We start from the raw sequence: 14343 nt of genomic DNA on the forward strand, positions 1-14343 counted from the left end.
ATAGTGCGTATACGCTCTAACAGTAAAAAAAACTAAATTTGTGTAACTGCATAGTGATGTACAGTACATCATCATCATCATCATCATCAGTCCATATACGTACCAACTGCTGGGACACCTGCCTCGACCTCCTATGATGCTAGAAAGGGCTGCATTAATAATGATGAATTTCTTAAAATAGATAGATTAAGAATTTATGACTAGCAAAAATCGTATTATCACTTTTTTATTAAACTAGTGGACCGCCCCGGCTTCGCCCGTGGTACATATTTACGTTTTCTCTACATAAAAACCATCCTCGTACTTCAAGGAATATAATAAAAAAAGAATTATCGAAATCGGTTCAGCCGTTCTCGAGTTATGCGCTTACCAACACATTTTGCAATTCATTTTTATATATAAGAAGAAGATTGCACGCCTCATAAGCGAAGCGTTGAGGTGGGTACTACTGTCACTTCGCGCAAAACATCTGATTTTTCAAACTTAAAATGTCTTTATGTATCATACATTGCACTTGTAAGATAATACATACACACACATATTAAGAAAAAACACTATTTTTAACATTCATGATATTTTTGATGTCATTTTTGTTATTTAAACTAGTTAAAAAACAGTTTAAAAAAGTTCTGTCTTGGACGTCCGTGTGTCTGTATGTGCGGAGGATTTTCTTGTTAACACGATAGCGACCGAAATACTTTACTAATCGAGTCTTTTTTTTTCTCTTACGCTTGAGTATGCGCAGGAATAGAACCCTTTCATTTTTCAGGGTCTGATTCGATGTGGTTTAATTGTTATTAAATAAACAAAAATAATAATTAATAAATAATTATTAAAAAAAGATTATGAGGCGTGCACTTTTGGATTTTCCAAATTATTTTCAACTTGCACTTGTTAAATCATTACTTAAGCAATACTCAGATTTGAGTTCGAACTCAGTGACAGATAACGCTCCGTTAATTATGTTCATTAGTGATTAGTTAAGTAAGTATTAATTAGGTTTAAATTAATTAACCTCTCCAAGTGCGGTTAAATATGTCTTTATTGACTTCCTTTTAGTATATAGAATAGCTTTCTTTAAATATATATATGTATATATTTAAAAAAAAATGTAAAAATGTAAAATGCTAGTACTACATACCTAGTTTAAAACAAAGTTGCTATGGCTGTCTGTCCGTCCCTAAGTAAGCTAAATCTTAAAAAATATGCAACGGATTTTGATGTGTTGTTTTTAATAGATAGACTTATTTTCGAGGAATGTTTTAGTACATAATTTACAAGATATTAGACAAAGCGGGCGAAGCTGCGGCAAAAGCTAGTTATTAAAATAAATGCGAACGCAATATTCTAGGAACTATTAAAATAAATTAAATTTCATCCGCTGTATCTTGGTAACGAAATAATTTCTCATTTCACTAATTATATTATATTGGAAACGCGAACGAGCATTGTTTTTTTTTAATGAGCCATGTATTGCATTTTTCTTCTCATACACGCTATTATTAATTTCACTTTTATGTTTTATTTCTCTTTTATATTTATCATATTATTATAGCGATGAAAACGTATACTTGTCTGGAAGAAATTGCTGCTGAAGAAATAAGGCCCTTGATAAGTCTGTATGTTATTTTGGCTATGGCAAATAAATTATTTTTAACGCTTTAACCCATTGACCACCGTAAGCCCCGATCGGGGCGCGACACAATAGATTTTCTATTGTGTCTGTGATTCCGAGGACTGATGGATTAATGTGATTCAAAGAAGAAAATGAAATTAAATAAGCATTTTCTTTTATAAAATAAGTCTGCTTGCGACAAAAGTATGACCTTTTTCTCGAATATACAAGTTATGCAACAGTATAAAACGAACAAGAAAATATTACTAAAATACAAACGGGAAGACTTCTAGAAAATCGTAAACCACAATTAAAAACTCGGTAAACTAATTGAATGAAGTTGTAATAACATTTCTTCCAGACCCATTAATATGGATCTATTTATAAGCGGAGTGTATTAAAAATGTCTAGAAATTAATGCGCATCTGTCCTATGCAACGCAAGGGAAGACTGAGTGAAGCCTCTCATTCGCGCGGCAGCCGCGCTCGCTAAAGCGCGGGCATTTTGTAACGCGTCTGTATAATAATCTGTGTTTGAGACAAGTGGCTATGGAAACATGCTATACAGCCAAAATTGTGTTCTATCGAGTGTTTTTTTTTTTTAATTGTGTGCCAACTTGATTTTGTTTTTAAGTTTGTGGCGTTCTATTTATAAACAATTAATTTTTTAATAATACATTTTAGTTATGTACTTCTTTTATCATATTACTTGGTAATTTATATTACTGCTCGTATTTGACCTCATTATTCGTGCGTTATTTATTTTTCTTTCATTGCAAGTTGGTATTTTAGGACATGTTTTGGCTCGGGCGGAGTTCATTCGTTCTTTATTGTAATTTCGAACGCGTCTTACGTTATTATCATTAAATACACATTATTATTATCAATATTACTTCACGATACTGTTATTTAATCTGCATTTCTAAACCGAATTGTTTAAAAATAGAATCCTCGGTGTTGTTTGAAATATAACGTTTGCTAGTGACCGTACTAGTGAATAATAGTTTTTATAACTTGCATATTATTCGAAGGATATCTAAATTGTAGTTTTTGGAAAACGAACGCTATTCGAATGTGAACAAAATTGAAATTTGCAGTGGGATTTGTGTGGAAATTTAATAAGATTTTATATTATAATATTTGGACGGTAAATGATTTTCACATAAAAACTTGGAGTTTTTAAGGTCGCCAACAAATGGGTAGGTATTTTATTTTATTTTTTATTTACATTTAAATTTACGTTTCATACATGGCAACTTGCGTGGATACTAGTTATTCTCAAGGACATGCAGAATAATCGAAGGAATTTCAATTATTGATGTTACTAAAATAATTTAACAAAATGGAGTCTTAATTTGAAACGGTTATTATATGTATTGTTTTATTGATTAGTATGTAAGGCGCGATGCGGGTTGAGTTTTGGTGGTGTATTTTTTTATTATAATTGGAACATACCTATTTTATAATTTATTCTTGTGTAATTTATATGGTTGTTACTAATTCAAGTAATTTATCACAAGTCATATTACTAATTAGTACCTTAATAAATTTATAGGCTTTGAACAGGTTTTTGGGTCATTTTCAAAATATTTGTACGTCACGAAATTGTCAGTAAACTGTTTCGTTAGGAAATGTCAGGAAGTTGTAAAAGTAAGGCTGTATTCAGAATAAGGTAATATTACATATAAAAAAGTAAGAAGTCACTAGTTAAAAAAAATATATATTTTTAGTTACAAAATAATCAACAAACAATCAATTTTTATAATTCTCTGTTTGCTTTTCCTTTTCTTTTCTTCTATCATTAGCTTCTTTCCATTTTTGTCTTCGAGCTTCTTTTTCACTGTCATTAAGATCTGGGGCCTTAGACAAAGTAACAATTAAAAAACGATAACGAAGTTAGAAAAGGCAAAAATGTATGGGATTGACATACGCCGCGTTAGATCACGTGGTCTATCTAATGTCAATCCCATACATTTTTCCTTTTCTAACTTCGTTATCGTTTTTTAATTGTTACTTTGTCTAAGGCCCCTGATATTTTTCTTTGTCTTTGTTTCACTTTCTCGAGGTGTTTTTTCCTTTTCTTTTCATATTTTTCAGGGTTTTGCTTTTTTAGTTTTTCAATGTATTTTTTTGCCGTTCGGCACAGGTTAGCGGCATTCTGAAACTAAAAAAAGCTGTTGGATATATGTATTTTGAATAAAAATAAAAACAAAAGTAAGCATCACTCGTGTGGGTGGAAAAGCGATCAACAGTAAATGCAATAAGGCAAGCGTTATCCAATCAGAAACCACTTGTAAAATTGGAGGCCAAGACTCACTGATCCGCTTTCACTATAAAAAAGTTATCAGATCCCAGGAAAAGTCAAGTCCCTAAGGCCGACTTTACTAACCCTACATCATGGTTTAAAAAAGTATGGCCTGTAGTTACAAAAAAATAATCTTGAGAGATTTATTGTTTTTCTCCTTTATTTTTATTCGTTACATTAATTTAACACACATTTTAATATCTTATTTTCATACTTTACACATGAGACCACAGCTTTACCGTCTACAATTTACTGACGTCAGTAAATGTCAAGAAATTGTTCGTCAGTAACATGTAAAAAATAACCTAAGAAATACTTTTACACAAAACATAATCACATTTACCATTAGATTGAAAGTGTAATCTATTACTCTAGTCATAATTTAAGTATATTACAATTGCGGTAGGTGAATTCTTCAAAATGTACTTACTTTTGTTGAGAATACGTCGTTAGGAAATTGTAACTAAATTTTTTGCACAGCACACTACTGGACTTCTTCCATGTCTGGACGACGAACAAAATGGCGGCGCGTTAATGTGACCTTACTTTTCGTGACATGACCAGTGCTGCCAATGATTAGAGTTAGATTCCTCTTCTTTGTGATACAAGAAGTTGGTTAATTGTGTCAATAAATCAGTGTCACGAAATTGTAACGATTGATAGGGACATTTTTATAATATGTAATTCTTCGTTTATTTAAGGTAATTTAAATAGTTTAATCTATCAGATATAACACTTGAAACATTGCTTTTTAATTATGATACAAAAAAATAGGAAGTTTCATACAAAAATTCTGATAAAAATATTGGTTTTCATTGTCGTCCACATAGGGGACAATAAAAAAATGTATGGAGCTTTTTTTGTTACTTTATTTTCACATTAAATTTATGTAAGAATTTGAATCGCAATTCATTGCTTTTTATCAGAAATGATATGCAGTATGCTTAAGTTTAGTCTGTAAAACGTTAACAATGATTTATTTCAGTCGTAACCATATTTTTTTCGAAGATTTTTTAGGGGGACAAACATTTTGTAGTAATGTACAATTATTTTGAAAACGACTCTTTTATTTTTTATTGGTCGGTATACAATGCGGTTATGCTATGGAAATATTTTTTTCTAATACTTAGTCAAAAAAAAATATCGAACGTACCTATTATAAATAAACGAAATCAATTGATATTTGAGCCATTCTCAGGTGTTGGTAATTGTTTTTTTTTTTAATTGAATAGGTAGATTCGTTTGTTTCTACATTATTATTTAGGTAAGTACATAAATTCAGAATTTTTACGCTTTATAAATAAATATTTAATATTATGTTGTGTGTTTATATGTATAATAATATGCGTCCTTCATTTAACTTTTATAAAAGATTATATATTTGAAGTAGGTAACTACCTAACCAGTATATTATGTAGTTTGATCTCTCCTTTGTATCATTATGATTATTTTTAGACCAATTTATTATGGTTAGTATTCATAATATTGTTGTTTCTTGTTCGATTAATGAATTACCTAATCTTCTTATACAGGGTTACTTGTAAAACACCAGCAACCTCGCAGGACAAGATAGCTAACATCATAAGTAACAACATTTGTTCTACGACTTTTGGCATAACGCAATAAATTATTTTTAAATGATTTTTTAAACTTTTATTGTACTCTCCTTACATTTGTAAGTCTATGTTCTATTAATTATCGGATGGACGACGCGACGCCCCCTTCCCCCTCTCGTTCGCTTTTTGTTTACGTAATTTTTGGGAGGCGTAGAGTTTATAATATTCAGACGGAAAATTAAATGAATATTTATTTTTGTATGAAAACAAAATCTAACAAATTATCAAAAGTCGTAGAACAAATGTTGTTACTTATGATGTTAGCTATCTTGTCCTGCGAGGTTGCCGGTGTTTTACAAGTAACCCTGTATATAAAAATGAATCGCAAAATGTGTTGGTAAGCGCATAACTCGAGAACGGCTGAACCGATTTCGATAATTCTTTTTTTATTATATTCCTTGAAGTACGAGGATGGTTCTTATGTAGAGAAAACGTAAACATGTACCACGGGCGAAGCCGGGGCGGACCGCTAGTAATAAATAAATTGAATGGATTAGTAAAATGTTTTGTTTATTTAATCTATTAATGTATTATTGATTGCATACAATTATAATAAGAAGTTAATATAATTGAAAAAGATAAATACAATATTACAAAATACAAGTTGCAATGCCTTATGCATTCAGTACCTATTTATTTGAAAAAAAAATGACATTTAACACAGCTTGCATTTTTAGTTTTTACTCAAACAGAAAAAAAAGAATATACAGTACTTCCATAAGTAACAAATAACAATAGTCAATACTTAAACCAAGAAATTACTTAACGATTTAGTTCTTCGAAGTACATAATATTGACTTAAATAATTAATTAATTAGGCTTGTCGATTTCCATAAATGTCGTTTATCGTGAGTATAGAACATAGGGTTCGATTACCGGTGGGGCATCTAACATTCTGTAGATAGTTTCTACATACTGTTGGTAATCTGTTTACTGTGACTATTTTCCGTCGATCACCTTTCAGTGAAGGGGTCGTGGGTATTGTGTGTACCTACATAATAAATGACAATTATTTATACATTTCTTCAAATTGTAAACATATTTTTATTTTCTAGTTAGTATTAGTATTGTTGGAAAAAAAACATACAGACATCTGCAATAAACACATATAAAAAATAACAAAATCTTCATTTTGGGGTAATTAATAAGTGTTTAAAAAATGCTTAGATATTTTATTTTAGAAGTGAAGCACTGCGGGTATAACTGCAGGGCACAGCTAGTTTTAGATACAAGTACGTTATTGTATCATTATTGGCTAATAGGTATAATAATATAAGCAATCGTCAAAATGTACTTGTTAAAAAGAGCCTGTGCAGTGTGCACACGTGTCAGAAATGAAACTTCCATGCCAACATTCAAAGATACCAAAATCGTCGCCTTAGTCCATGACGTGACGGTGGCAATACCGTCACGTCATGGACGACATGACGCGACCTTGAAAATTTACTCTCAATGCGCCTAAAGAAGTTTCACTTCAAAAAAAAGGAGGGTAGATATAGATTAATCAATATAGATGAAAAGAAAATGGATCAGTGTAACAGAAACGCACCTGACCTAAATTATGTTTTCAAAACAACACGATTTAATGGACAGTATAAAAATGTAAAGATATTTATCCGATCTCGATGGATGAAGCGTTTTATGCTTTTATCTATTAATATTAGTTTATTTTTTGAACCTTTAATATCAATTTCGTATGAAGTTTTCATTTCTATATCAATCGCCATTGTTATATAAAATTTATTTTTGCCTTTGCGCAGTTAATAAAATATATTCGATTAGCCATAATATTATTGTTGTAATACAGTTGTAACTTGTATCCTTTCTTTCTTCCTAGGAACCTACTCTAATTATAAATTTCATCCAAATCGGTGCTGTGGTTTAGGCTATGAAAGCGTAAGCTAGGCAGACTTTTATATTTATCTGTAGAAATTTAAATGTCTGTTTGTAATAACCGCATTTTACTAAATGCATATTACGAATGTATACAATGTCATATACCAAGGTAACTTTTTTTTTCAATTTTCTTCAGTCTGTATGTTTGTTCCGGCTAATCTCTGGAATTGCTGGACGAACGGTAATTTCAATTATAGATAGCTGATGCAATAAGGAGAAACTTGTGCTATTTTTATATTTTGATCATAAGAATTGAAAGGAAAAACTCATTTTTCGACTGACCGGTTGGCTTGGTCGGTAGTGGCCTGCCTTCCAAGCCAGAGGTCGTGGGTTCGATTCCCACCCGGGGCAAATATTTGTTTGATGAACATATATGTTTGTTCTATATAAGTATTTATTTAAAACTAGCGGTCCGCCCCGGCTTCGCCCGTGGTACATATTTATTATTTACGTTTTCTCTACATAAAAACCATCCTCGTACTTCAAGGAATATAATAAAAAAAGAATTATCGAAATCGGTTCAGCCGTTCTCGAGTTATGCGCTTACCAACACATTTTGCGATTCATTTTTATATATAAGAAGAAGAAGAAGATTATACCTATGGGATCAGATCGTGCCGTGTGTGAAAATTGTCCTGAAAATATTTATTATTTATTTATTTGTATTATAATAAATTAAAATATTATAATGAAATAAATTTTTATGATATTAATAACAAGGATTTGACCCTTAACATAAGTTTAACTTCCAAGTTTACGTGTAATGTACGGTGTCGTGTATAAAATACCAGCTGCTCCGCGCGGTTTCACCCCCGTGGCTCCACTCCTGTTGCCCGTAGCGTGATGAAATATAGCCTATAACCTTCGTCGATAAATGGGCTATCTAACACCGAAAGAATTTTTCAAATCGGACCAGTAGTTCCCGAGATTAGTGCGTTCACGAACGAAGGGACTGGAAATAAAGTTATTATTGCAGTTGAAGATATAATAGAATGTATTGTGAATTTTATTTTCATTGTCATTTCTGATATTATATTGTAAACTAGCTGTGCCCTGCGGTTTTACTCGCATTTCTCTGCTCCTATTGGCATTTAATAATAAATATATAAACTGTATTATTTTAAAACTATTTTCAATAGGTATAGATTTTTTTCAATTTAAAAAATATACATATAGAATAAATATACATTAGATTAAGGGCCGGTTCCACCGCTTGCTGGTAATGTCCCTGGTAAAGTTTGCCTTTGCAAGTATTGATGTTAAGAATTATCATTTTAACCGACAGATAGCTAAAGAGAGAGCCATATTCTAAAATTGCTCCGTTCCCTCGATCCTAGTAAGGGCGCAGGACCAGATGGAATCCCGCCATTTTTTATTATTAAAACCAGCCATAATCTTTCCTTTCCGCTCAAAATCATATTTCAGAAATCCCTAGAGTCTTCGATTTTTCCAACCGCGTGGAAGACAGCAAATATCGTCCCTATTTACAAGAAAGGCGATAAAGATGATGTCAAAAATTACCGTCCGGTTTCTCTACTAAACACTTTCTCAAAAATTTTTGAACGCTTGGTACTATCCGCCGTTACTCCATACTTTAGCAACCTTATCAATGATTTTCAGCATGGATTTTGCAAAAATCGGTCGACAGTGTCAAATTTACTGCACTATTCAACATATATCAGCGAATGCTTAGACAGAGGCTCTGAAACGGATGCCATATACACAGACTTCAGCAGTGCATTTGACAAAGTCGACCATACAACACTGTTGGTAAAATTGAAGAATTATGGCTTCCACGGAACTCTTATCCAATGGTTTCATTCTTATCTTCGCCATAGGGTTCAAAGGGTGACCATGGGTGGATTCAGGTCTCGTGAATATATTGCGACGTCAGGGGTTCCCCAAGGGTCACACCTAGGCCCGACTCTTTTCTTAATCTTTATCAACGATATTTCTAACTGCATTAGTTATAGTAATTGCTCAATCTTTGCCGATGACCTAAAACTTTATCGTAGTGTGAACAATTCTGATGACGCATATCTTCTGCAGCATGATATAAATGCTATTCAAGTCTGGTGTAAGAATAATAAAATGGAGATTAACGCTGACAAGTGCCTTCACATAAAATTTTCTAGAAAAAAGAATTCTTTTAAATCAGCTTACACAATTAATCATAAACCTGTTAAGGAAGTGTCAGTAGTTCGTGATCTAGGTATATTATTTGACAAAAAACTAAACTTTTCAAACCATATTGATCATATATGTTCTAAAGCTTGGCAGATGTTAGGTTTTATAAAACGGAATACAAAAGATTTCAGACAAGCAAGTACGATAATTTGCCTATTTAGTGCCCTAGTTCGTAGTCTATTAGAATATGCTAGTACGATTTGGAATCCGCATTATCAAATTCATATAGGCCGCATTGAACGCCTACAGAAAGCTTTCACAAAGTACTTAGCTTTTAAGGATCACCGTATTTCGTATAGGGCAGCTTATAAAGATAGACTGGATCACTTTAAATTAAACTCATTGGAAAATCGCCGTCGTTTACTCGATTTATATACATTGCATAAAATTATTCATGGGAACCTTAGCTCTAACCTAATTATGTATTTGAATTTGTCAGTTCCACGCTCTATTCCACGTTACGGTGTTTCTAGTACTTTCTGCCCAAGTCTATCCCGTACTAATTTAAAAAAGAATAGTCCATTTAATAGGTTAATGAAAACGTACAATAGTGTTACCAATAAAAGAAATAGCTTACAACATAGTAATAACGTTGACATTGACATCTTTCACGATAATTTTTATAGATTTAAAAATAAAATAGTAAATTTTATTCAGTGACTGTGTTGTATTTTTGATGTATTTGACATATTTTGCTTTATGTGCTTTATGTGTTTTTATTAATTTGTATTTTATGTGTTTTAGCCATGTTTTAATTGAATTTTATATATTTTTTATTTCATGGATGTTTCAAATTTCAAAATTTTAATCATGTTATCATTGTAGTATTAATTTTATATTGTATTCTTGATAAATTTTTAATTATGTGATGAATTTTATGTTTTTTCGTCAATTGATGATAAATTTGATTATGTATTTTTAGACTTTTAAAACTGAAAAATTTTAAGACATTTTTTTTTTTTTATAATTGTTGTATACGCCTGCTTTATGGCCAATTCAGTTTATGAAATAATTATTAATGTATTTCTGTATATTGTATTAATTGAGTCATTATTGGTGTGTCTGATAAATAAATAAATAAATAAATAAAGAGTAAATATCCGGTAGTTCCCTTACAAAATTTTACTTTTTTTGCTTATTTAACTTTATTAACACTGTAGCTTTCAAGTTTCAAACTATCTCTATAGCAGATTTAATCCTAAACGGTTCAGTGGTTGAAGCTTGAACAAGAGACGGACAGTTAGGTACTTTAGCATTTATAATATTAGTTAGGACTAGGATAAGTTATTACATATTATTTTACAATTTAACATGATGGTGAATAGAAGTTATATTTCCATTTTATTTGCAATCTTGTTCACGTTGATGTTTCGAGCGGTTTACAAGTGGGCGTGGTCACATAGCATGCTCAACTGCGCATGTATGTTGTTACAATGAATCGGGATTTAAATCCGTTAAAAGTATCTTTGTTTATAGGTGGTTTTATATTACTTTAGACGAGGAATTTTGCAAATTATATTAGTTGATTTAGGGCCGATTTTTCAATGCTCGGATAAAACATAATCGTCGAATAATGTATAAAACTACCATTTTAAAAACGTATTCTAATTGATCGTATTTGACAGTTTACGTGACATTTTAATGTTATCGTGTAATACTTTATTGGACGGATAAGTTTTATCCATGCATTGAAAAATCGGCCCTTACCTAATATGTGTACTTTAAGTATCTTTTTGACTACGAAAATAAGCATAGTAAGTTATAAAGTAATCATTGCTTTAATATTATAAATGCAAAAGTGTTTTTGTTAGTATTTCTTAGTGAGAAGGCTAGATAGCGATATAGGCTACGTTTTACAGCAGAGAAACATCTCATTCCTTTGTGTTTTTCCTTTGAACAGCTTGTAAGAAATAGTCCCAGAAGACTTTTCACCGCGAATCGAATCCAGTACATTTATAACTATCAGGCTACTCAAGCAATCAATACAAGAACTACCCCAGTTCTTTAATACCATAGTATACTAATTACAAGTAATCGTTTATGCAATCAGTTTATGTAATAATAACAAGCTGTCCCGGCAAACGTTTTGCCTTACTCTTATCACTTAGGGGTGTGAAAAATAGATGCTAACCGATTTGAGATCTGCCCAATAGGCACACAAAATTTCTGCAGAATCGGTACAGCCGTTTCGGAGGAGTATAGTAACTAACATTATGATACGAGAATTATATTATTACATAGTATAAAACAAAGTCGCTTTCTCTGTCCCTATGTCCCTATCACCTATGTATGCTTAAATCTTTAAAACTACGCAACGGATTTTGATAGGTACATTTTTTTAATAGATAGAGTGATTCAAGAGGAAGGTTTTAGTATATTACTAGCGGTCCGCCCCGGCTTCGCCCGTGGTACCTACATGTTTAAACTATCCTATCTCTCAAGTTGGATCGAACTGCACATGGTGTGCGAATTTTATTATAATCGGTTAAGTGGTTGAGGAGTCCATTGGGGACAAACATTGTGACACGAGATTTATATATATTAAGATAATTATCAGGATTTAGACAAAGCGAGCGAAGCCGCGGGCGGAAAGCTAGTACTTATATCTAAGAGACTAGATTTTCAAATACGTAATGCATACAATAAACAGTCACAGATTAAACAAGAAAAGGGTATTTCATAGGCGATCTATTTTCAACAAAATTCCCTGAATACTCTATCGATGCACTTCGAGATCTTGTAAAGGGAAATTCATATTATTCCCGGGTAAATCAGTTTGCCCCTGTGTTCACGGCACGTGTACTTCTGTTCGCGGAAACTCTGTAGTTTGTTTCTTTTTTTCTTTTTTTTTATCAGATTGCGAAAAGGGGTTTTCGATGGATGTGTATGTTTATTTTTATTGTTTTTTTTTTGTTTGGTGTTTTGTTGGGAGTAGCTCTTGTTTCTAGGGGTTATTGAAGCTTTATAAATAACATTTTTTCTGTTTTTAGATTATTTATTACAGTACTAGCTTTCCGCCCGCGGCTTCGCCCGCATTTTTGTTCCCGTGGGATTCCCGGGATAATACCTATCTTATATGTTAATCCGAGTTACTTTCTATATGTGTGCTAAATTTCATTGTACATCGGTTCAGTAGTATTTGCGTGAAAGAGTAACAAACACACACACACACATCCTCACAAACTTTCGCATTTATAATATTAGTAGGATTTAGTGTCGTTTAATGTGATAGCTGTGTCCCACGGTTTTACCCGAATTGCTCCGCTCCTGTGTAGCGTGATGATTATAGCCTTCCTCGATAAATGGGCTATCAAACACTAAAATAATTTTTCAAATCGGACCCGTTAGATAAGCCTAATTTCGATAACTGTATCGAAGAAGGCTTATAGTTTTAGAAAATCGGACCAGTAGTTCCTAAGATTAGCGCGTTCAAACAAACAAACTCTTGAGCTTTATAATATGAGTATAGATTTTGAGATAAATATGTTTATTTTTTTGCCCATTATTGCGTTTCTAGTTTCTACAACTTTTTAATGATACATACATACAAAAGAGTGCGCTCTATCGTTATCGATTGACCGCCGTTCGCAACAGATTGTTACATCAAGATACAAGTTTATCCGTTCATCAAAGTTTATCCAAATGAGTTTCGTAGTTTATGAGACAATAGAGTTACTTTCGCATTTGTAACAAAAATCACAGTAACAATTAAAAACATACGTATGGATTTCCAGTTTTTTTATATTTGTATTTTACATTCATAAAGGATATTATCTACTGACTAATATAAAAAATAATTAACAAACAAAATCGGTCAGAAAGATAACCGTTATAAGCATGACATAGATGTTTATTAGTTCTAAATAATAAAAATATTTATTCCAAGTAGGTACACATTCTGATAACAATGTTTTTATTTTTTTAACATTAAGTACATTCAAAAAATAATACATTATTGACTTAACTATTTGCACAGATAAAAAATACCACATTTAATATATTATCGTGTATCGATAGTGCTGTGATACGCACCTGCCCTGTGTTATATAAAGTAATGATGCGTCCACACGGGGCTTATGTGAAAATTAAAATAATAAAAATGATGACTGCAGGATATTGTATTTTTATATGGTGATAAATAAAATTTTATTTAATTTAATTTGTTCTGGTCATAATATATCAGTTTAAAAGCCCCTTGTAAGTTGTAGCCCCTGTAGCCCAAACTCAAACATTTATTTATTCAATTAGACTTCTTCGAGAAGCACTTTTGAAACGTCAATACATATTTTTAAAATTTACCACCAATTCGGAAAGCAGTATCTATGGAGAAGAATCGGCAAGAAACTCCATAGTTGCTCTTTTAAATCATTTCAGTATTACAATTTTAATTTTACAAAATATGTAAGTAACTGTACGTATGTCGTATATATTATCATAATATGCCAAAGAACTGTCCTGTGGTTTTTACGCGACAACCCTCCATGGGTTTTTATCTTCCATATATATGTTACAGTCATAGTGATTAAGTAGCTATTATACATAATGTTATCTATTATATATTCCTTAATGTCATCCAAGTTGTCTAAATCGATAAAAAAAAAAAAAATTGTTCGATAATTAATCAGTGGGTTATTGATTGAACTGTATCATTTTATTGCCAAAAACGTTTTATTTTTAACTAAAGATTTCATAGTAATATAATTGTAGAGCTAATGCTCGTTCGCT

At 31.6% G+C, this 14343-nt stretch overlaps 1 protein-coding gene and 1 long non-coding RNA gene across 3 annotated transcripts in view; one reads left to right on the forward strand and one right to left on the reverse strand.

Annotated features, from left to right (window-relative positions):
• Positions 1-1733, reverse strand: part of LOC149476629 (uncharacterized) — a 444465-nt gene extending 442732 nt beyond the window's left edge. The window contains exon 1 of the long non-coding RNA XR_016317833.1: positions 1678-1733. This is a non-coding gene — a long non-coding RNA (uncharacterized LOC149476629). The remainder of the gene's footprint in view (positions 1-1677) is intronic.
• The window catches only part of LOC149476643 (uncharacterized), a 31248-nt gene that overhangs the window by 9716 nt on the left and 7189 nt on the right, over positions 1-14343 (forward strand). Inside the window, exon 1 of one of the 2 annotated variants that reach the window (XM_089711910.1) lies at positions 2396-2813. The exons of the other annotated variant lie outside the window; for it this stretch is intronic. Coding sequence (XP_089568036.1) covers positions 2810-2813 — 4 coding nt within the window. The 5' untranslated portion in view covers positions 2396-2809. Of the gene's footprint in view, positions 1-2395; positions 2814-14343 lie in introns of those variants that run through there. 2 annotated transcript variants of the gene reach the window in all.

Source organism: Colias philodice, chromosome 27 (assembly GCF_061535455.1).
Source record: "Colias philodice isolate Cphi_HAF_F1 chromosome 27, ilColPhil1 Martin Lab GWU primary, whole genome shotgun sequence".
NCBI lineage: Eukaryota > Metazoa > Arthropoda > Insecta > Lepidoptera > Pieridae > Colias > Colias philodice.